Source organism: Wolffia australiana, chromosome 2 (assembly GCF_029677425.1).
Source record: "Wolffia australiana isolate 7733 chromosome 2, ASM2967742v1".
NCBI lineage: Eukaryota > Viridiplantae > Streptophyta > Magnoliopsida > Alismatales > Araceae > Wolffia > Wolffia australiana.
In genome coordinates this window covers 6,559,799-6,583,053 of record NC_135836.1, presented here as the reverse complement: position 1 = coordinate 6,583,053, position 23,255 = coordinate 6,559,799, and the positions used below count along the sequence as shown (strand labels likewise).

The following is a 23,255-nucleotide window of genomic DNA, read 5'->3' as shown; positions in this document are numbered from 1 at the left end:
GGACGTCCGCGGGTAGGGAGGGAAATCAACGTCAATCAATAGATGAGATATTGGCGTGGGCGGCAATTGACGCGCGGGCGCGAACGGCAAGCGGCGTGCGTGCGCGGGCGGCGCGCGGGCGCGGGCAGCGTGCGGGCTCGGGCGGCGCGCAGGCGCAGGCGGCGTGCGAGCTCGGGCGGCGCGCGGGCGCGGATGGCGTGCGGGCACGGGTGGCGTGCGGGCTCGGGCGGCGCACGGGCGCAGACAGCGTGCAGGCACGGGCGGTGCGCAGGCGCACGGCGCGGACAGGAGCCGAGGTCGGCGGCAATGGAGGGCGACGGTGGCGGTGGGACAACGATGGCGGAGACGACGGTGCAGAGCGTTGGCGGTGGCGGAGTAGACAGCGGTGGAGCGGATCTTGAGCCCAAGAATGGGCTTCTTGAACTGTAACCGCCCAAGAAACCTTCAAGAAGATGGATTTCTTGAACGCCCTTGAAGGCTCCCTTGGTGGGACTCGGGGTATCCCGTGGAATGAGGGTGTCGGCGACGATCCTCGAACCTCTGGCACCTTCGGGGTGATCTCGACAAAGGACCCTTCAGCTCCAGGCGGCGTCGACGTCTTGAATCTTTACTCGTTCCGAGGTGATCTCGATGAAACGATTGGACACGTCGTCATGGAGTGATCTCAACGTGACGGCGCAGGCTCTATCCACAGAGTGATCTCGACGTGGGCGGGAATAGCCAATTCCCTCTACACTACTCACTACGATAGGTGGAGACAACATTTGGAAAACTTCTTCAACAAATGACTCAAATCGCCACTTGGGCATGCTATCCCCTTATATAGTGAGGATAGGTGTCAAGTGAACGTGGGGGAGGATGAACCGTCGCAAGACGTGGTTCGGCCTCTCCTTACAATTGAAAAATAAAAACTGAAAATAAGAAACAGAAAAAGGGACAAGGCCCAACACCGGCCCAGCCCATAAATCCAAAAACAAAACACAAAACAAACAAGTAAAGATAAGGATGCTTACGCGGAGTACTTGAACCCCGGGTGGCGAGCATCGGCGTGAGCACCTCGGCGAGGCTGACGTCGTCCCGTCGTGGCGTCTCCTGGATGGTCCCCCATCAGATGGGCAACAAAGAACATGGCCAAACAAATCCCCAGTGCCATAGAAATCTGAAAATAGACATCAAACACGTTTGCACTAGTTAATGGTTCTCTGAAAACCTTACAAAAAAAAAAGGTAGAACAAAGTCGAGCAGGCTTTGGAACCGGAACCAAATAAACGGTTGACAACGATAAAAGGAAAAATGCCAAGACATTGTATATGCATAACTAGGATTCGTTCAGGGCTGGAATTCTTGGACCCATGAATGATGTTTGCTTGAAAACAATACAAAGAAGTATAGCCAAACAGCAGACAAAGCTACTCAGCCGAGAGTAACCCGTAGGATGGAGAGATTTGAGTGGCCGCTGCTTGCTGTATGCAGAATCATTCTGAAAGGTTTTAATGATGATTAACTGCCTCTTAAATCAGCCAATCGGGAACCAGCTACTCCAGCAACATACAAAATTATGAAATTAGTTCGGACTTGCTTAGTATTGAATTGGCACCAAGAACAAAATAACAAATGAAGCCCCTCAATTTTTCAAGCAAGAGATTGACAAAAGCAGGGACATAAAATCCCAAGTTAGAGTTAAACATCAAAAAGCGTTCCCAAGCCATCTCTCCATCTTCCTGTCTCTGTCTATGCAAAGGAACGCGACAGCCCTATTCTTTTTAAAATGCTCTGCACAGTTAACTATGAATTAAAAACTAATAATACATATAACTTAATTTATCCGTACACATAAATTTAGCATGTTGGATTATGCCTCATCCATCATTGGTCCCGTGTGTTTGACATCAGGTAAGGCTGGACTTACCAAAAGTGATGGTCTTAAACTGGGCATTGGCATGATGGAGAAATTTTGGTTCAGATCAGAAAATTGAATCATCACACGACCTTTGTACAGGGCTGAACGTTTAGCAGTCAAATGCCCACTAGGAAATGTTTTAGGCCTCCTAGAATTACAAACATTCTGTCATGTAACCAGGGGTTGGGTGCTTCAAATTTCATTATTGTGACCTTGGTACCAGTCTCACCTGGGTTGATAATATTTTTATGGCCTTAAGTATCATGTTCCAACCCCCATATGGGGCCCATGGTGGCACAGCCTATTCCTCGACAGTTGCCTCCACTAGAATTGCCGAGGCCATGAGACAGCAGCTACAGCCCAAGGTTGCAGTTGCTGATACATGTCATGTAAAGCTATAACTTAATCGGTAGTCCATAAATGGAGGGACAATGTTTGATTTGAATTCCGGCCCAAAGTTTGAGCCATGCAACCTGCACGACAAACACTACTCACCAACCATGACGAGGACTTACAGCCCCATTTCTGGCTTCCTCCACCAACCTAAGCCAGTCTTTGGTTCAGGTGTAGTTATTTTAGTGAAAACAGAACCAGAACCAAGAAAACCGATTGCTAACCCCACAGGTCTCAGCCCCCAGGGATATTATTTGACGAGGAATTATTTTTGGGGTTAAGAGAGAAAAAAAAACAGAATGAACCCAACGCATCAATTTTTGGGGGAAAGCCAAAATTCAATGCATTCTTCTCCATCACAGCTCAATGCGTGGTGGTTCAGATGAGTGAATCAAGAATGTTGAACAACACTACTATCGGCAGGTACTGGATATCAAATGGTTGGGAATGCACAGAACAATAGAACATTGTCCGTGGCATTGGATGACATGACATCCAGCGGATGCACGCACGCATGCATATTTCTTTGTAATCCATGGATAACTGTCACAAATTGTCAACTTTTATAAAACATTAAAAAAATTAACTTTTGGGATGAGGAGTCAACGTAATTGGGACTCTGGGCTACCTCATCTCATATAGAGGTGGAAGTTCACTGTTCACGAGGAACAAGTGCTGTTTTCAATGAAGAAACAGCCAAAAACTGTTTTGGTGTTTTTGTTGGGCCGTTTGCAAACAGTCAGCTGTCCGCTGAGAAATTTAGTGAATAATTGAATGACATGGAAAAAAGATTATTAGACATAAAACTTGTTTACAATAAAATATCCAATTTTGTGACATCCATCTTCTGCACAGTCCCCATCTTCTTTAAGCTAAACTATCCTCAGTTTTATCCAAATCATCGACTCTTCCTCAGGCATAGGAGGAGGATATAAGGAACGGGGATTACAGGATCACCACCAGAAGGCGAGGTCATCAAGAGAATAGGATCTGCAGCAGTGATCGAGCACGGTGGTGAATTACCAAGCATATCCGATTTCCACCACATAAACTAAGTCCTTTTCCCCATATAAATCTCTCCCTTTTGTTTGCAAACTGTTCTTCTATTTGCAAACCTTCCTTGAACATTGTTCATATATATTTTGTGACGTTGTGTTCATGTTCTATCTTTGCACATTCATGAGCAAATGCATCAAAAGTTCCCAGACCATCCAACAGCATAAGGTTGAGATGGTGACCGGTGACAGACCACAAATGAGGTGTCTAGTTCACAAAATACAATTTCTTTCGCAGTTATATTGACCTGTTCGTATGTTACAACAGAAACTTCACTTTTTCTTTTTTAGGGAAGAAATTTCACATATGAAAACTTACGAATCCATTAAACGCTTACAAATGTTTGGTGGGCTACATTATTGGTGGGTACTGGTCAACGAATTGTGCAGACTCACGAAGTCATTCAGGGAGAGCTCCTCTGGCCTTGCCTGCATTTATAACAGGGGTACGGAGAAATCAAATTACAAAGATGGGAGCGAGGAAACGAACAAATAAGAAGGAAGAGCAGCGACCCACAGTCACTGGGAGCCCAGCAAAGCTCAAAGCCTCTTCAATTTCGTGGGGCTTCCGAAGATGCTGGAGGGATTTGCGGAGCATCTTCCGTTTGCCATTGAAAGCAGAATTCACCTTCAAAGTATGATCTCCAGTCAGATAAATAAGATAATTTCACAGAGTAACAAACGGAGGACAGTAGAATACTAACCATGGAAAAGAAGTCTTTAACTGATCCAACAGCAGGGTAATCCGCTGGTCTCCTCAGCTTGAACTTGACAACAGCTCCATCTACCTATAAGGGACAGTCACATGAAGAACCTCTATATTTTCATTTTTGACGATGGGAGTTTCTTCAGAACAAATCTTTGGAGAATAAATGGAGAAAAAACATATTTTTTTCTCCAACTTAGATACCGGGAACAATTAGACCGGGAATTTATCAAGTTGGCTTCCGCGACATCACTCACATTGGGCTCAGGAAAGAAATTTTTTCTGTCGACCTTGAATTGGTATTCAGCATCTGAAAAAAGAAGTTAATCTTAGGTCATTTTAATAATTTTTTTTATTAAACTACTGGATTACTGCGTTTGCATGAATTCCTGATACCTGAGAAAAAATTCACAAAGATGTTTATGGCACGATAGTCAGATGATCTCAGTTGAGAATCAGTCAACCGCAAAGCCGTCTCATGCTACAAAAAATTATCCACTAAGAATGAATACGTGAATGAATGACTTATATTGCAAGGGAGTCATCCTAATAATTGTGGCATGTTCCAAAGTAAAAAACGATTCAAGAAATCACTTGGTACAGATACGTAATGACATCCCCAAAGAAGTCTTCCAAGGAAAGAAATACAAGAATATCAAATACTCTGTCTTCAAACACGGTTCTATCTCCAACCATGAGTCTGTTAACAGGGAGTTTTGTACAGCCAGCCAATCAACTATAGCTGACGTAATGATATCACCAAAGATTAGTACCAAAGGAAGGAACGAAATGAATCTCAACTGTTCCATCGTCAAATGCAATTCAATCTTCATTCATGAATCTGTCGACAACGGTTTTAAACATCAAACTAATGTTCCGCAGTAGGAATTCGGATTTCCGTGGATCAGGAGTTCAGTGCGCCAAATGATGAAATATATAAGACTTCTGCCCAAAGAACAAAAGATAAGAGAGAAGACAAGAGTGAGGTGGGCAATGTGGAAGAAACTGGAGAGGATTCTTTACTTTCTGAACTCTGATACAACCCTCCTTAACACCTAAGGAGGTATAAACATGAGGGCCAGAAGAGAGGCACAAGTTCCACGATTTCAGAGCAGACATGGGACAGGAGCTTAAGAGATACTATAATTACAACGGGAGGATTCTCAATTTGGGAGGCAAAAGAATTCAGTTACAGGCTGGAGAGTGGAGACCTTCCAGTCCATAGGGAGTACTGCGGCAAGAGGCTGGAGAGTGGAGACCTTCCAGTCCATAGGGAGTACTGCGGCAAGAGGCTGGAGAGTGGAGACCTTTTAGTCCACGGGGAGCTAAGCCGATCTGGTGCCGCTTTGGTTTTGTTGTTCGTTCTTGATTTCTTCTCCTAATCCTCTTTTCACCGACTTGTATTGGTTCCCTGAGAACGTTTCTTCAACAGAATACTCTTTTTGGCAATAGCAATCTTGTTTTTCTGATCAAGATTGGCCTCAGAGCTCTTCATAACACTGCTATCAGAGGCTCTCTTATTTGGACAATTCAAGATACCAAAAAATGATCCAGAGGCAATCAGAGTAAAGTCGAACAGCAACGGCACACCAATAAAATGTTTAAATATGTCATTGTGAAAATTGCAGTCATTAATACCCGTCTGGATGCCATACAACCTCAAGTGGTACCACCAGAAACATTGGGAAGGGATGCTCATGTAGACTAAGAAGATTACAATAGGGTCGATAGGCTAATCCTCAGCAACCCCAAGATTCTCATTTCAAAAGAAGCAATATATCAAGGAAACAATCCAGCTGGATCATTCGGGTCGATAGGTTTTTCCACCTTCGTCCAGTGACAGGTTAAAGAATTACATGTAATCTATCTGCGTTAGGAAGAATCTGCATCAAATTGGTGAGTCTGCATCAAATTGGTTTATCTTTTTTCTTTTTTTTTTGAAAGACAAATTGGTTTATCTAAACCAAAGAAAAAGGCTTCCGGGATCACGACTTCAAGGACCCATTCCCCGGGAGTTGTTCAAAATTCAACAGCATGGACAAAATCAGCAGGGATTGTGGGTCAATCTACAAAAAGATTTTATCGAACAAGACAGAATCAGTTATTTGGGGTATCATAACTCGGAAGAAGTAACAATTATAATAGGAGAATGAGAATAATTAAGCATATTAAATGTACTTAAGAAGATTCCTAGGATTTGACTAACTATTATAGGAGGTCTGTAGCCCATTATGCTTCAAAAGCTCAAACCATCATGACCCTTCTGAAAAACTGGAATGGATAAAGACCTTGCTTTACTCGACCAGCAGATGTCGGCACATGAGGATATCGTCAGAGCTCATGAACAACCTCCAGCACACACATGAAAACCTCTTCTGATCAGAAGGGCCAGTGAGAGATGGCATCTGCTTGAAGCTCCATCTACACCAGATGAACTCAATCAGGACTGTACATACCTCATTGTGAATCTATTTGAAATTCACGACGGAAATCTTTCTTCACAGTGGAACTTCCACAAGATCTTAATTTGAATTTGATACAGCGTCGTATCAAGAATGTGGTAATGTGGTTCTTGATGACACAATTGAGAGAAATAGAGAATTAGACTGGAGTCGATCCCGACGGCTCCCCTCCCTGGCGAGCTCCTTCGTGAATCGTGGCGGTCCCCTCGAAGGCTGGGCTCCTCCCTCCTCGTCATCGTACGTCGGGGCAGCTCGCTCGCAGCTCCTCCCCAGTAAGCTGTAACAGCTTCTTGCACAAGAAAGACAATCCCCTCATACCTGGGTGCACCCCTTTATTTATAGGTCTCACTGAGGTGGGTCACTTGCGCTGGTCAACTGCCCGTTGACCAGATCTGAACCTCTTTCTTCTGTATGTCTTTGAATAGTGTCTATCAGAATTACACTTATTACTTACCTACCCTTAAATGGGGATTGGGATCCTGAGAAAGGGAAATGACACGAATATCCTTCTAATGGTAACATATAAACCCGAAAGTTCCTTGAGGATTCCCTCAAGCTCCAAAATCAATACTCGAAACCCTTCAGTCTATAGAGACTTCACAATGTAACATCTCTTTTTTTTTGTAAAATATGCTCTTAATTCAATCCAGCTTCACAGGGTGAAACAAATCATCTAACCTAATGATAGGATCCTAAACCCTCCGAGGGGTATTTTTGGCATTTAGCCCACAGGGGCATTTCAGTCATTTGATTTCATGTATTTCCCTTTAAATAGGGATGCCCTCCCTTTAGGAGCGCAGCCAAGAAAGAAGAAGTTAGAATGAAGTAGTGCCTTGTCTCCCCCTCTCCAAGTCCAGGTCTGGCCTCGTCTTCTCCCTCCACGGTCCCCGTCCCCGTGACCGTCTCCTCCCCACCGCATCTTCAGGCGGCTCGTCCCTGGCCGATCCCTACCCCCTCAGCTCGGCCTTTCCCCGACCCTTTCTGTCTCACCCCTCTACCCCGGGAATCTCTAACCTTCCCTCGTCCTCTTCCCTCCCCAGACGAACCTAGATCAAGGTTCGTATCACCTAACTCTTGAGACTGGTACACATGAAACCATAGGTTAAATGGTGAATGAAAAATAAGAAATAAATACATAGGTTAAAAGGTGGAGGCATTTTCACTAATCCAAGCAAGAACCAAGCACAAAGTTGGTAAGCTATTTTACAGCCACAGTGAAAATCAAATTTTTCCAAACCTGTAGTAAAAGGACAACATCAGAGAAGATATCTCCCAGAGGCAGTATCCGTTTAATAATCTCTGTGCTAATGTTGAAGGGAATGTTGGCAACAACCTGTAAGGATATTTTCAAATAAATTTCAGTCAGCAGTTAGAAAGAAAAACACCCCAGGATAGGAAGAATATTAATGCATTATAAATCTATCCTCCCATAAATGTAACCATGTGTACAACAGTATATATCTTTTTGAGCCACAAAAACTTTCAAATAAAATCTTTCTTATCCGCGATAATCATTTGTCATTAATTTCCGTTCCCACAATTAATATATCTATTTCATACCTTATTAGAATATCATACTCACTGCAAAATGAACAAAACTCCATCCTACGCATTGCGACATGATAAATTTCACCTAAAGTTTTGCAGTTGGATGAAAAAACAGTAGACTATCATCTTCGGTTGATTTCCGACCACTCTTCAGGAGGCAAAGTGCCAAATTGGATAACATCTGTGAGATTCTTCTACATAGCTGAATATATTCCACGCAGTTTACACACCAAAGAAGAGGTCGCAGGAAACACTCTATCCCCTTAAGATGATTTTAAAATATTACCCAGTTCTGAAAGGCATCCATGGGTTATAATCAATAAAATCGAATCTCATGGAATAAAGAAATTAAGTGGTCTTACATGAATATAGTCCATCCTATGAAAAATACAAGACCAACAAAAATTAAAATGAAAAATAATACCAAAGGCTACCATTTCTTACTTTTGCATAGTTAATCAAACCTTCACCTGATCTCCTGTTTTCTAACAGCTGAGAAACGTGTGATTCAACCCGACACTTGGTCAAATCTTCTTGCAACACCTACAACAAAATATATATATATATATATATATATATAACCCATAACTGAAATCAGGAATACCTTCAGCAAGTGATATCCATAAGACAAAATGCATTTATCAATGTGCAGGCATTGTAATGATTTTTCCCATCTTCCAATTCTTTACTTTATTCTCTACAGTAGGAAGCCTTCGAAAGTAGAAAAAAGGAAAACAAGAAAATATACTGGTTCAGAATAAAGTATAGGACATATGTTTAATTTCAAAGTGTCAGAATTCAGAAACCAAACTCTGTGCCTTTATTTTTTCTCATTTTCAGTTTAACCCAGTCCTTTCTTTTCTTCGAAACCTTCTGATTTCATGATCACTACTTTCATAATGTTTTTTGGAAGTTCAACGAACTGTTGCCTCGCCAAAAATAAAAGCTAGAAATATGGTTACTTCTCTGCCATTTGGATCGAGAATACATGGAGGAAATTGGGTTTTAATTGTCCAGAAAGTGCACAGTTATATGATACGATTCCAATAAAAGTATATGAGAGAAGGAAGCGTAAAGGAGAAAAAGGGGGACTAAAAATGGTCACTGGTCCAAGTCGAGCTGACCTGGCATAATAACCGCCAGTCTTTACTGGTAGTTAGTTAGAAAATAAAGAAAACTATAAATAAAGGAGAAGGAGGAGATCAAGTCATCCGACTTAAGACTTTCTTGGAGCACACGAGAGCTGGGATTCAGGCTGCATTCGGCTGGAGGAATCCGAGCAAGGCGGAGCTATCAAGAAGGTGGGAGACGGAGACGACGACTACGGGCATTTGCTTGAAAGGCTGAGTAGAGCGAACACATCATTGTAAGTGACTCTATCTTTCTGGAATTTCTACCAATTCGATACACGAACGTATCATTATATAGTCGTAGGGAATACGCCTAAAAGCACGCCAACTGCCGCTAAGCTATTTCTTTCAAAAGCTCCTACAAAGATGGGAATTTTTTTTCCCACCTTTCCCCCAAAGTGGATAACTCATATGGGCCAAAGTGGATGAGACGAAAATCATATGCAAATTCAGCATGGTGGTCACTGAACCACCTTTGGTATTTAGTCCCATACCCAATGTATGTCCTACTTTTCAGGACTGTTGTAATGCTCTTAGATCTGGATCTTAAGATACAAATCCGTTGACTACTCTATTAGTGACGTTAGCCCTCCTGACTAACACAATGCCGCTTGAACTCTGATACAATCCTGAACCCCCAAGGGTATCTTAGGCATTTTTGCCCACTGAGGGCATTTAGTCATATCATGCTTAGGGTAGACTGCTTTCTTTTCCTATAAATATGTATAGCCCTCCCTTGAGGAGGGCAGTCAAGACTTAAGGTAAGATCGGCCTCTTGGCTCACTATCTCGATCCTCCCTGTCTCGGTCCCGTCCCCTTCACCGTCCAGCGATCCCTAGCCCCGTGATTGTCTCACCGGATCTTCAGCCGGCTCCCCTCCAATCCGATCCCTACCCTTGCCATTCGGTTCTCCTCTAGTCTCCGACGATCCCCGTCCCCGTGATCACCAACCCTTCATCGCGTCATCAGGCGGCTCGTCCTTGGTCGATCCCTGCCCCATCTGTTCGACCCCTCCTATAATTCCCGTCTCGACTCTCCTACCCCAGGATCGTCTATCTCACCCTCTCTCCATCCGCCTTAAATCACCTCCTCTTCTTGATTCATGGAGTTGAAAGAGCATTGAGGACGTAAGATCTTCCTTCACAAAGTTTCTCAGAGAAAATTTAAACCTGGAAGTTGGATCATTTCCCCCCCAACCAAAGGAGTTTTTCATTTGGAGGGTAATTTTAAACCATTTTTCAAAGAAGAAATGAAGATCACCTGAAATCGGAGATCAACCCAAGGATAATTTTAAACTTTATCTATAAGAGTGAAAGTGTTCTTCCCATAGTTTGAGCACGAGGCACCGAGTAGTTTTTGGGAGCAAAATGGAATAATTTTTTGTGTAGAATGACATCATGTATTTAATTTGAGATAAGATTCATGCATCATCCACATCAATTCTGAAAGTAAAAATTTCGAGTGATGACCCAGAATAACGGCAGCTATAAATGTCAAAAGCCATCAAAATAAACCCTTACCATAAACCTATCTGTTTCTTGAAACCTTTCTGCAACAAGAGCTGCCATCCGTGGATCCTGCAGTGATCAAAAGGAGATTCCAATATGAAAAAAAAGAGAGAAAGTAGAAACGAAAATTTCAATTGGCACGAATGAAAATCGTTAAACTGCGAGCCCGGGGATTCAGAGATCAGTTTTCCAATGCCAACGGCCACTGAATAAGTACCATATGCAGTTTGCCAGCACAAGCTCACGAGTTACTAAACATCAAGTTATTGAAATTTAAAAGATCTAATGAAGGCCATCAATTCAGCAGGTTATTGAATTATACTGCTGTACTCATGTTAATGTTCTTTGAGAATCATGACAATAAATCCAAACAAAAACATGCGTTGCCTGAAATTGATTTGATCAAACTCATTTAATCATAAAGAATGACCCATCAGAACTTTTACTAACCTTCTCAACCGCGATGACTGTTGCCCCAGCGTTGATAAGAACGCTGGTCAAGGATCCAGTTCCAGGACCGATCTCTAGAACAACATCCCCGTCTTCTACCTCGGCTATGGAGGAGAGCCTATCATTGATTGATGAGTTGGTCATGTAATGCTGCAGAAACCACGGGGTCAGGTTCCTCCTTGAGAATTCTCCAGTAAATGAAAAGACCTCAGCCGATGGAATCAGCAAATTATCGAGAATCCCCGAACAAGATGTTAGACAAACAATATTGGATGAGTCTCCAAAGTCCAAAACGATCTATTTCTCAACGGAAAATCCCTTCAACAGTCAAAACCCTGGTTTACCTTGCACGATGGGAGCTCAACAGAGCTTGTAGCACGTCATGGCTGAACGATTCTCCAGTGAATGCAACGACCTCAGCCAATGCGATGGGAAAATTATCAAGAATCGCCGATCAAGATATTCGACAAACTACATTGGATGATTCTCCGAAGACAATCAATTTCTCAAGAGCAATTCCCGCCAAGACCCAAAACCCTAGTTTCCCCGGCAAAGATTGAAGCTCAACAGAGTTCGCAGCACGCCATGGCTGCACAATTCTCCAGTGAATGGAAAGACCTCAGCCGATTCAACGAGCAAATTATCGAGCATCCCCGATCAAGATTTTAGAGAAACTACATTGGATGATTCTCCGAAGACGATCAATTTCTCAACGGGAATTCCCTCCGAAAACCCAAAACTCTAGTTTCCTCAGCAAAGATAGAAGTTCAACAGAGTTCGTAGCACGCCATGGCTCTACACTTCTCCAGTGAATGGAAATACCTCACCCGAATCAATGAGCAAATTATCGAGCATCCCCGATCAAGATTTAAAATAAACTACATTGAATGATTCTCCGAAACCCAAGAGGATCAATTCTTCCAGGGCAATTCCCTCCAAAACCCAAAACCCTAGTTTCCTTTGCAAGATGGGAGCTCCACAGAGTTCGAAGAAGAAGAAGGTACCTGGCCGAGCGACTTTCTGGGAAGGCGGCGAGATCCTCCGGAGTTGAGAAGCCGAAGAGTCGTCTGGACATCGTCCGCGCGAGCGCACCGTATCAACCCCCTTCGAATTCCACTACAAGAACCCGCAGTCGAAGGAGACGCGGCTATGGAGACCGGCGGCGAAGGCCGCAGAAGCCACGCCATGATCTTCCCCTCTTGCTCTAAACCCCTCCCCTCTTTAATGGCGACGGCAGAGTCAACCAAAACGTCAATTAAGGAATTACCACAAGGCTAAAAATCTCATCTTTGGCAAATGCAGCGATCTGGGTGCTCTCCACGCGTCGGCCGAGGATTGGCTGTGGTGGATAAGCCTCCCCCAGCCCTCTCCCCCAAAGTTCCAACTTCTTCTACCCTTTTCCTCTCTTCCTGCTCGCTTGCTGCCGCCATTAATGGCGGTTTTCAGCTCGGAGAGGCTGCTGCCGTGCAGCCCTCCAAGGAAAACCCTTCGGCGGCGCCGCCACCCCGCCGCCGCGGCCCTCCGCCTTGCGCTCTCTCCGCCGCTGCCCCTGCGGTGGCGGCTGGCGGTGATCGGCGCGCAGAGGCCGCCCTCTTCTCAGGCCACGGTCTTGAGCCCGTCTCCCTCTTCCCCCGACGATCTCATCATAGCTCTGGCCAAGTCCAGGGAGACGGAGGCGCTGGCCTTCGACTGCTACCAGAAGGCCCGAGCCCAGCCCGGGTTCCGGCCCCAGAAGCAGACCCTGAACGCGCTCGCCAGGTGCTTGCTGAAATGCCGGCAGTGGGACGCGGTCTGGGCCCTGGCCGAGGACCTCCGAGCCATGGGCGTCTTCCCCGACGGACCCGCCTGCGCCCGCCTGGTCCGAGGCTGCATCAAAGCCCGCAAATTCAAGCTCGCCGAAGCCCTCCTCGGCGCCTTCCTCTCCGACGGCTCCACCGCCGCCGTCCCCGCCGTCGCCGCCGCCATGGCCGCCTTCAACAAGCTCCACATGTACAGCACCACGGCCCGGGTCCACGCCCAGGCCCGAGCCGCCGGCGCGCCGCCCGACCCGGCCGCGTTCTGCGCCGCCATGGACGCGCACCGCCGGCTCGGCGACCCGGACCAGGTCCTGGCGCTGTTCCTCGAGCTCGAGTCCGCCGGGGGGCTCACCGCCCGCGCCTACGCCGTGCTCTGCGACGCGCTGGGCCGGTCGGGGCGGGCCTTCGAGGCGCTGCGCCGGTTCCGGGAGATGGCCGAGCGGGGGTTCCCCCCCGACGCGGCGGCCTACAGCTCGCTGATCGGGGCCTTCGCCATGGCCAAGGAGGCGGAGATCGCCGAGGACCTGTTCCAGGAGGCGCGAGCCGGGGGGCTCGCCGCCGACCCCGGGCTCTTCCTCCGGCTCGTGCTCATGCACGTCGAGACCGGCGCGCTGGACAAGACCCTGGCCGCGGTCCGCGCCATGCGCGAGCTCGACCTCCGCGTCTCGGACTGCGTCTTCTCCGCGGTGGTCAACGGCCACGCGAAGAAGCTCGGGCTGCGGGCCGCGGTGCGGGCCTTCGAGGAGCTGACCGCGATGGGCTGCGCGCCGGGCCAGGTCGGCTACGCCTCCGCGGTGGGGGTCTACGCCCGGCTGGGGCTGCTCCCCGCCGCGGAGGCGCTGTTCCAGGAGATGACCGGGCGGGGGTTCGACCGGTGCGTGGTGGCCTACGCCACCATGATCTCCGCCTACGGCAAGGCGGGGAAGCTGAGGGAGGCGGGGCGGCTGCTGGCGGCCATGAAGGAGAAGGGGTGCGAGCCCAACGCGTGGGTCTACAACGCGCTGATCGACGCGCACGGGCGCGCCGGGGACCTACGCCGGGTCGAGCGGCTGTGGAAGGAGATGCGCCGGCGGCGCGTGGCGGCGGACCGGGTGAGCTACACGGCGATGATCGGCGCGTACGCGCGGGCGGGGGAGCTGGGCGCGTGCGCGCGGCTGTACGAGGAGCTGCGGCTCAGCGGGGCGGCGCTGGATCGGGCCGTGGCGGGGATCATGGTCGGGGTGTTCGCGCGCGGGGGGAGGGTGGACGAGCTGGTCAGGCTGTTGCAGGAAGCTAAGGCGGAGGGGCTGCGGCTCGACGAGCGGCTCCATGGGTCCGCCGTTTGCGCGCTCCGGGACGCCGGGCTCGAGGCCCAGGCTCGCTGGCTCCAGCAGAGCTTCCCCGTCTCTCGCTAGCCATGGCTTTGTCTTCCTGGAGTTGAATTTGTTGTGACCAGGAGAGCTGACTGTATGGTGAGATTACATTTGTTATATTCTTTCCGCCGGATGTATCTGCCTTCAATCGATCTTCATCTTTGATGATGAATTTGTTGTGATCAGGAGAAAATGACTGTATGATGAGATTAACTTTAATATATATATTCTATCCACCAGATGTATCTGCCTTCAATCGATCTTCGTCTATGATGATGAATTTGTTGCGGCCAGGAGAAAATGACTGTATGATGAGGTTAACTTTGTTGTATATTCTTTCCACCAGATGTATTGTTCTGCCTTCAATCCATCTTCATCTGTGATGATGAATTTGTCGTAACCAGGAGAAAATGACTGTATGATGAGATTAACTTTGTTATATATTCTATCCACCAGATGTGTCTGCCTTCAATCGATCTTAATGTATGATGATAAATGTGTTGCGACCAGGAGAAAATGACTGTATGATGAGGTTAACTTTGTTGTATATTATTTCCTCCAGATGCATCTGCCTTTAATCGATCTTAATGTACGATGATAAATGTGTTATGACCAGGAGAAATTGACTGTATGATGGGGTTAAATTTGTTTTATTATTTCCACCAGATGTATCTGCCTTTAATCGATATTAATGTATGATGATAAATTTGTTATGACCAGGAGAGACTAACTGTATGATGAAGTTATATTTGTTATATTATTTCCACCAGATGTATCTGCCTTCAATCGAAATTAATGTATGTTGATAAATTTGTTATGACCAGGAGAGAGTGACTGTATGATGAAGTTATATTTGTTTTTTTATTTCCACTGGATATATCTGCCTTCAATCGATTATAATGTATGATGATAAATTTGTTATAGCCAAGAGAGCTGACTGTATGATGAGATTAACTTTGTTATATATTCTATCCACCAGATGTATCTGCCTTCAATCGATCTTATTGTATGATGATAAATTTTCTATGACCAGGAGAAACTGACTATATGATGAGATTAACTTTGTTATATATTCTATCCACCAGATATATCTGCCTTCAATCGATCTTAATGTATGATGATAAATTTGTAATGTCTAGGAGAGATAGCTGTATGATAGACTAAATTTGTTGTATTATTTCCGCCAGATTTCTCTACCTTCAATTGGATGTCTCTGCCTTCAATTGGTAAATTGGGTGTTTGACCTTGTTGACTAGCGTCCAGTAAGGGCATTATCGTCTTTTCTATGGTTAACAAGTACAGATTAGGGGTCGGTTATCTTGGAGATTAAACTTGTTGTAACCAGGAGAGCCAAGTGTTTTTTTTTTCTCCCCGAACGAAGAAACAAACAGTAGTTTTAAGAGGGATATTCTTTCCACTAGGGTTCTGTCTACCAGAATTTTGTCTGATTTTGCTTGATACAATTACCATCAACCATCAATCGATCTTGATCTATGATGATCCTTATCTGATGATATATTGGTAAATTGGATGTTTGACCTTGTTGACTGGCCTCCAGTCTGGGTCTTATTGTCTTTTCCATGGTTAACGAGTGTGCATTAGGGGTCGTTTTCCTGTAGATGATTTTTTTATAAGGAGAGCACAGTGTATTTCTTTTTTTCCTCTTCCCAGGAAGAAACAAACAGTAGTTTTAAGAGGGATATCCTTTCTACCAGGTATCTGCCTACAAGAATTTTGTTCGGTCTTGTGTGATAAAATCACCATCAATCATCAATCGATCTTGATCTATGATGAGAAATTAGATCGTGATGATTGCCTTCAAAAATGAAGATGATAGATTGGTACGTTGGATGATGACCTTGTTGACTAGCCTCCAATAAGGGTACTATTGTTTTTTCCATGGTAGAGTGCACATTTTCAGTATTTATGTTGTATTAGAGAACCAAACATAGAAACCACCTATCACCTCTTCATAGTGATACAACCCCGATGTATCTAGACTCTTTTCATCCTTTAGCCCAGTAGGGGCATTTAGGTCATTTGGACCTTTTGTAATCTCTTTAAATAGAACAGCCCTCCCTTGAGGAGGGCTGCCAAGAAGTGTCATCAAGAATGAGTCTGGCTCCCTCCGGCGACGTCCATTCCGCCGGACCCCTCACGTAGGCGACGTCCACTCTGCCTGCCCCTACTTGCCGTAGTCCATTCCGGCACGCCGACGACCATCCCGGCGCCTTCTTCCTCTCTTCCCGTCTTCTCCCGATACGAACTAGCAGGTTCGTAACACATAGTTGGAGAGTGGGGTGGGATCAGGAAGCTTGGCTTTGGTTTACCCAACAATGGGAAAAAATACAGAGATTAAATGGGTCATTACTAGATTGATCCCTATCCTGAACCTGTCGGCTGCCAACGGACTGCTCGAGTGGCTCGAGCGCACATTTTCCATGGTATTACCATCTCCCTATAAAGGAAAAAAACATTAAGGGGTCCCAGCATCTAGTTTCACTGCCATCAGAGTCGATCAAAGGAACTAGAAGCCGTTATTACACTGTGTTGGCATCAATAGCTGTGCTCCTAAATCCATCAAGCTATTGATAAAAATTATCACTAGAATGGACCTATCTGCCCATTCCACTTGTGGTTTATCAAACCTTTGTTATTGGCAAAACAGTTATGGCGAGTCGGTCTGACCTCAAATAAGACAATCTCATCGGGATGAGACCATTGGGAGTAATTTTGATATCAATCCATAGATCCGTAAAGATGAAATCACATGGTCTCATCTTCTCTATACATAAGGGGATGAAATCCGCACCCCTAAGTATAAAAGGGCCAAAAGGGTAACATAGTAACTAAGTTAGCCCCCCTTGTGAGACTCCTCCCACTTCCAACACAACCGGCTGAAGAAATGGAAAATAATCAGAATGGTTTCTTTCTCACATACAAAGAATAAAAGTAAAAAATGCTTGGAATAAGAGATGAAATGTTTACCAGAAAATATCTATGGTTTGTGCTGGAAGATCTCGTAGATTGCCAAGAGAATCACTCCTATAACAGTGTCCCTTAGAAGACCCACGAGAATTTCCTTGGCCCAACCGTTGGATCTGGACCCAGAGTCTGAGCCGCCGGTCAGATCACGGAATCGCAGATCGCCAAGGTCAGAAACCAATGCGTACACCACCCCATTCATGTGGCCTTTTCCAATCACACCCACCACGCGTTTACTGTTGCACACTGCTTTACTTCTCTTAAGGGACCAAGAGAGATACTGAAAATAGAACCGCACATAAAATTGTTTATTAGAAAGTAGATGATTTCTGCAGTGGTCGTCTGCTCAATAAGAGGGGAAAATATGAACAAACCGTGTCCCGCTCATGAATCAAAGGCTGTAGCAGAGATGGATAGGTGAGGCTAAGCTGCTCATACAGTTTAAATGGGCTTGCATCCTCCTCTTTTTCCTGCAGTGCAATCATATAAAAACTCGATAGACAGAAAAGTTGTGTCATAGGATTTCATCATCTTCCTTGTTACTATCAGTTAAACTTCAGTGTTAATCATGAAATCATGAAATCCGTTGTGAGTGAATCAACCACTTTGGCATATTTTTTCTGTCAGTGTCAGTAAATCTAACGAAGCATGCCCTAATGTAACAAACAGACTTGAAACCCTCGTTTCTATTTTCTCCACAGTTTCTGAGCATTATATCATGAATAAAGGAACCAAAAGAAATACAAGAAAAGAAAAAATCTCGTAAATTATTAAAAAAAGAATAAACTGTATAAGAATGCATTTTTCGTTTGGGAAGTCCTATGCCAGAAATGCGGTTATCAAGTTTCATATTTTCTACGAGTAAGTGAAAGGTGGGAATCTGAGACAGGTAAATGTGGTATGATCACAAGCAGGAAAAGGACGTTTCAGCAGAAACAAACTAAAAGGAACTGCAGCAGCAGGTAATGCCAAAAATATGGAGTTTCACATAAATCTCCATGCATTTTGTACAAAATTTCTGAAGTTTGTAAACCTACGAGTAAATAAATAGTTAGCAAAGACAGAGGCTGACCAACAAATTTGATGTGGCAAAGGTCTCAGGACTTCCTATAACTGACGGTGAAGATATTCCTTGAAAGAGTGATGAGATCAAATTCAGCTTTTGATTCCAGTTTAGAGATCTCCAAGCCCTTTGAAGCTGAAATGAAATAAGATACCAGTATGAATTTCCCGCAGGAAAAATTTGTATGCTCAAGTCATTACTGCGATCAAGATTTATTGTCACATGAGGTAACTTAAGATGAAAGTACAAGCGTATGGAAGTACCTACGGTTATTTCAATGGGTCTATCTCCCAAAACCAATTGAGCGCCGATCTCTTCTGAAACTCGCCGTGCAGCACGAAACTGACATTTAGTTCACATAATTATCAATTCCCTAATGATGACGTTTACAAATATTCGAATCGTTTACTTTAAGAAATGATGTTACCTCATCTCCAAAGGTCTGCTTAGATCCGGAGGAGATCTTTGACGAATAGACAGCCAGAAGCAACCGTAGCGCAAGGGCAGTTTGACCACCTAAATTGTAGGTCACCCAGAGAATAGGAAAAAAATCACTGTAGTCATTACGGGGAACCTTTTGAGGTATTTTCTTGATCATATAAACATGAACCCTTATCGTTAGTTGGCTTGGCATGAAAATTCTTTTCAATTAAAATTGTCGAACGAACACTATGAGAAACCCAAGAAATAAACCCAATTTGAATACAATTTTGACAATTCTAAAACCTGGCCCTGGAATGGAGTAAAATGTTCGCCAACTGAAAAATATGACACAATTTTATCAGGTAGAGATTTAAGATGAATGGAGATTTCTTAAAATTCTCTCTCCCATTGCCAGAGAACATGTTCAGCAAAGATAATTGCCACCTTTATCTAGTACTTTATGATACACATTGATTCTTCTCCAAGAACTACCAGCGAAGACTGAAGCAGAAGGCCAACCAGGAGATGACATGTGCCTCCTAATTCATCAAGTTCAGGATCAATAACCTAAACGTATAAAAAGTACGACCAGGTAAGGAGCTGGAGGATTCTTGGTCCTTTCGAGAAAGGTGTTGAGTGGAGAAACCAAGAGGCTGTCAAGCAGGATCAGGCATGCTGTCCAGAGGGGAGATCTCCACCAGAGATCTCAATCGATCCATCGCCATATATTTTGTGATTCTTTTCTATCTCCATAGTTGTTATTGATCAGAACCAAGTGGTCTTCAATTCTCTTGAACGACCAAGGGATCGTCTTCATTCGATATTGGCATGATTTACCAATCTGAATTGTTACCCCTTCTTAAATTCCCATCAGAAGATTATGCATAGCTCATTGAGCAATATTCAGATGCATAAGCAATACACAGAGTGGTCGCCCCAGTATTTTACATCCATCCCCCACCCAGAAAAAAAAGGAAGAAGAATCGAGCAAAAATGAATCAAAAGATTGGCACTTTGTATTCTTATTTTTGGCCTTGTGGAATTGTGCTGGATGTTAGTTTTGCCTACTTAAATTGCAGACTGATACGATGCAATTGTATCAATGATTGAACCAGTGTATGGTTCCCAAATTTTGTCAATCAATTCCTCAATTCAAGTCTTCAATATGATTCGATACAGATCTACGTGGATCAGGACTCCCCTTCCTACGGTGATGCTCCTTCCGGATCTTGAACGATCCCTACGGATGGCGCCTTCGCAGTCCTCAACTGGTAGCTCGCTCCCCAAGCTCCACGGGCGGCCTGACGAGTCGAGCTCCTCCCTCCGATCAGCAGGTCGGGAACTCCCTCCTGTTGCCTCGGCCTCCCGACTGTAACCGTCGAGTTGTCTTCCAAGAAAAGAGAGAATAATCTCCATACCTGGATTGCCCTCTTATTTATAGGGAGCTACTCCTCCCATTTTATTTGGTCCACCTTGGGTCAACGCTTCTAGTCAACTAAGCCCCGACCTACCTTATGTTTGCTTCGTCTGTTGTATTTCTTGGCATAGAACCTATCACAGATGAATCCCCCCCAGCCACCCAAACCTTCCAAATTTCGTTCTCCTTTCTTTCTTTCTCCTTCTTCCTGCTAAAACTCAATAAGTTTTCTAATATAATCTTTACTAGAACCTATCGAAGGACGAAGATTCAAGAAGATAGGCTGGCAGCCGTAGGTGTGAGTAAATTGGCTCGTGTTGCGAGCCTATAGATAGGATGCCGGGAACTTCAAGACTGCAATTCAAGTTCAAGAAAATTATTCCCCATTGGGAGGTCAGTGCGCTGTGGTGGCTGCGAAGACCTAGAGATTCCCCATATCAGAAGGGAAGGATCTTCACAAAGTTTTTTCAGGCTAAGTCCTGTTCTTGAATCAAACTCTTTCCTTGGTCTCTTTTCCTGATTGTGATTTTGATACGATGAAAAAGTATCAATGTTCAATTCCAATATATTCTTTGCAAATTTGTCGTTCGATCAAACATTCAACTCCGCAATGGGGTCACAATACAGATCTACGCAGATCTGGACGGCCCTCCCTCCTGCGGAGATGCTCCTTCCAAATCTTGCGAGATCCTCTGATGACGCCTCTCGTAATCAGCAGTCTTCCAGCTCGCTCCGCAAGCTCCACGGGCGGCCCGATGAATCAAGCTCCTCCCTCCGATCAACAGTCGGGAACCCTCCTGCTGCTTCGGCCTTCCCGACAATAACCGTCGAGTTAACTCCAAGAAAAGAATCCATCCTCCATACCTGGACCGCCTTCTTATTTATAGGGGAGTTACTCCTCCCGCTTTATTTGGTCCACCCCATGGTCAACGCATCTAGTCAGCGAGGCGTCGCCCTGTTCTATGCTTGCTTCTTTTATATTTCTTGGCATAGAACCTATCAATACCTTTCCCTTGTAGATCCAGCTTGTCCTCAAGCTGGAAATCTGGAAACGATTTACGAAACCGATGAACTTGTTCTCAAGAGGCTTCATTGATTGGGAGATTTGTCCACTTTACCAAGACCTCTGCTCCATAAGGTGTTTGTCGCATCAGAAAAAACATTCTTGCATTGCATGATAATTGATGCTCCTTTACAAGGTTGAGGGCACAGGAAAAGAGAATTGTCATCTTCAATGGTACACTAAAGTGTCTCAGCTTCTCGTGGATTCAGGGGAAGCCAGAATAATTTCTAGATGCCCATGGGGCTCCCACCGAAAGTGAGACTGGCCTCCTCTCCAGAGATAAGTTAAGAAATGGTCTTTTTCTAGATGTTTATCTACATGGATGAGGGAAGTTGAGCATTACAGCCATGACAACTGGACGAGAATATTATTCAATGGAGTAAGGAATTCTTCTCAGCCCTGGAAACCAGCAGGATCTTCATTTGGCCTCGTATTCAACGCATATAGTTTTTTTTTCTATCTTCCCTTATGCCATCCTCATGTTTACCTTCTCTAGTACCTCATATCTCCACCCATCTTTCTTCATTTTCAATCTACTTCTGATCCTGCGTCAGTACAATGCCCTACGTGTTTGAATTGAATGAACCCGACTTATCATGTTCATTTTCTGTGTCATTGCCCAAAGAAAACAGTCCAACAGCCCAAGACAACGATTTAATATAATCATCTCCAATCCATTATTATCAAAACATCTCCGTCCATGATATGAATGACAGGAAAAAGGAAAATTAAATGATAGTACATACCAAGATCCAGACTACGGCCAACGGCACCCAAAAACTTGGACCCTGTCAATGAGAACATGCTAGATTTCGCCGTTCCAGAATTATCACCATCATCGGAAGCGTACATTATTCCAGCTCTGATGATATCTCCTGGAAACATTTGTCAGAACGTGATATTCAAACCCATGTGAAAACAAATCACCCGGAAGCATCTCAATCACGGAAAAAACTGAACGAGAGGCAGAAAACTCGGTTAAATGCCAGAAGAACGATGAAATATAAACTGAGGAGAACGACTATTGCCTGCTCCTGCACAGCTCGACGACGACGTTGTCCGGCGCGACCGCTTTGATTACTCGCTCCACCTCCGCAGCAGACCGCGCCGAGACGTGCGACGTGCCCACAAGCCAGATAGCCTCCGGCTCGACGAAGGCGCTCCGCCAGCTGGGGACAGGCCCGAATCTCCTCTTCTCCACCAACACCAGGTCGCCATTCTCGACGAGATCTATCAGCTCGGGGTGAAATCTCGCAACCGCGGCGCGGGTATCTTCCTGAACTTCGAGCTTGTAGTCGAATCCAACCGGGGGGGGTCGTATGGAAGCCATGGCGTTGACGGGGGAAGAAGCGGAGCTCCGGCGACGGAAATTCGCAGAATTGGGCCGCCATAGCGAGAAGGAAGAGGCAGAGGGGATCGACTCCATCGCCTCTTCTTCCACGCCGGCGGGAATTCTCGAACTGTTCCCGAACTTCTGTGGATTTATAGAAAACTCCACAGCCACTCACTGTTGAGTGTCAGAGGCTCTGCCACGTAGAAAACTCTGTCTTTTCAAGCTCTTATTTTGTGGCAGCTTTTATACTTCCGGATCGTCTCGGAGGTGGACGAAGGACGTGGCGGGACGAATTTCGTCCCCTCATACATCCGACATTAGCTCAGGGACGAAGGATGGGACTGTTTTCTTTCGCCCCGAACGTGGACTAAAAAACTGTCTCGTCCAATAGTCTCGGGACGATTTTTCGTCCCGTCCAGTCCTCCCGGGACGAATTTTCGTCCCGAAATTAGTCCCGGACGAAAAAACACAAATGATATATTTAATAGATTATAATATATTATAATATAATATTAATTGTCCAAGCGAAGCCACGTGGCATCTCGACCGTCAGATGTCAATCCGGTGGTTTTCCGTCCGGATTCGTCTGTCCATCGTCTGGAGACTTCTGAGCGGACGACTTTTTCGTCCCACGGGATGAAAAACCATCCCGTCCAGAGGTCCCTCGGATG

At 45.3% G+C, this 23,255-nt stretch overlaps 3 protein-coding genes across 5 annotated transcripts; 1 reads left to right on the top strand and 2 right to left on the bottom strand.

Annotated features, from left to right (window-relative positions):
* Positions 1-1,017: 1,017 nt before the first annotated feature.
* On the bottom strand, positions 1,018-12,412 carry PFC1 (Ribosomal RNA adenine dimethylase family protein). Of its 3 annotated transcripts, none has more exons than XM_078591820.1 (11): positions 12,157-12,409; positions 11,153-11,302; positions 10,715-10,771; positions 8,509-8,607; positions 7,754-7,849; positions 4,451-4,535; positions 4,312-4,364; positions 4,053-4,136; positions 3,866-3,976; positions 3,687-3,777; positions 1,018-1,159 (listed from the first exon to the last, which is right to left on the bottom strand). In XM_078591820.1, the coding sequence occupies exons 1-10, from the start codon at positions 12,337-12,339 to the stop codon at positions 3,706-3,708; spliced, it is 990 nt and encodes a 329-aa protein (XP_078447946.1). In that variant the 5' UTR covers positions 12,340-12,409; the 3' UTR covers positions 1,018-1,159; positions 3,687-3,705. The 3 variants fall into 3 exon arrangements, with proteins under 3 accessions (XP_078447946.1, XP_078447948.1, XP_078447947.1); XM_078591822.1 differs by lacking the exon at positions 12,157-12,409 and adding an exon at positions 11,497-12,118; XM_078591821.1 differs by having other exon boundaries at positions 1,028-1,159; positions 3,668-3,777; positions 12,157-12,412.
* Positions 12,413-12,550: 138 nt separating this feature from the next.
* On the top strand, positions 12,551-14,556 carry LOC144716639 (Pentatricopeptide repeat (PPR-like) superfamily protein). Its single transcript, XM_078591819.1, has one exon. It carries the CDS (start codon positions 12,585-12,587, stop codon positions 14,340-14,342), a length of 1,758 nt encoding a protein of 585 aa, XP_078447945.1. The 5' UTR covers positions 12,551-12,584; the 3' UTR covers positions 14,343-14,556.
* Positions 14,557-16,976: 2,420 nt separating this feature from the next.
* On the bottom strand, positions 16,977-22,716 carry LOC144716638 (TraB family protein). Its single transcript, XM_078591818.1, has 8 exons — positions 22,280-22,716; positions 21,998-22,113; positions 18,776-18,864; positions 18,616-18,690; positions 18,358-18,483; positions 17,660-17,755; positions 17,289-17,565; positions 16,977-17,197 (listed from the first exon to the last, which is right to left on the bottom strand). Exons 1-7 carry the CDS (start codon positions 22,675-22,677, stop codon positions 17,299-17,301), a joined length of 1,167 nt encoding a protein of 388 aa, XP_078447944.1. The 5' UTR covers positions 22,678-22,716; the 3' UTR covers positions 16,977-17,197; positions 17,289-17,298.
* Between the last annotated feature and the right edge of the window lie 539 nt (positions 22,717-23,255).

Excerpts from the sequence above, each read along its gene's own strand:
- LOC144716638 (XM_078591818.1), bottom strand. The coding sequence starts at position 22,677 with ATGGAGTCGATCCCCTCTGCCTCTTCCTTCTCGCTATGGCGGCCCAAT. Across the intron at positions 22,114-22,279 it reads GTCGAGCTGTGCAGGAGCAG|AGCTGGAATAATGTACGCTT; the intron begins GCAATAGTCGTT and ends AGATATCATCAG. Across the intron at positions 17,756-18,357 it reads TTGCCACATCAAATTTGTTG|GAAAAAGAGGAGGATGCAAG; the intron begins GTCAGCCTCTGT and ends ATTGCACTGCAG.
- PFC1 (XM_078591821.1), bottom strand. The coding sequence starts at position 12,339 with ATGGCGTGGCTTCTGCGGCCTTCGCCGCCGGTCTCCATAGCCGCGTCT. Across the intron at positions 7,850-8,508 it reads GTTTGATTAACTATGCAAAA|GTTGTTGCCAACATTCCCTT; the intron begins GTAAGAAATGGT and ends ATATCCTTACAG. Across the intron at positions 3,778-3,865 it reads TTGCTGGGCTCCCAGTGACT|GCAAGGCCAGAGGAGCTCTC; the intron begins GTGGGTCGCTGC and ends TTATAAATGCAG.
- LOC144716639 (XM_078591819.1), top strand. The coding sequence starts at position 12,585 with ATGGCGGTTTTCAGCTCGGAGAGGCTGCTGCCGTGCAGCCCTCCAAGG.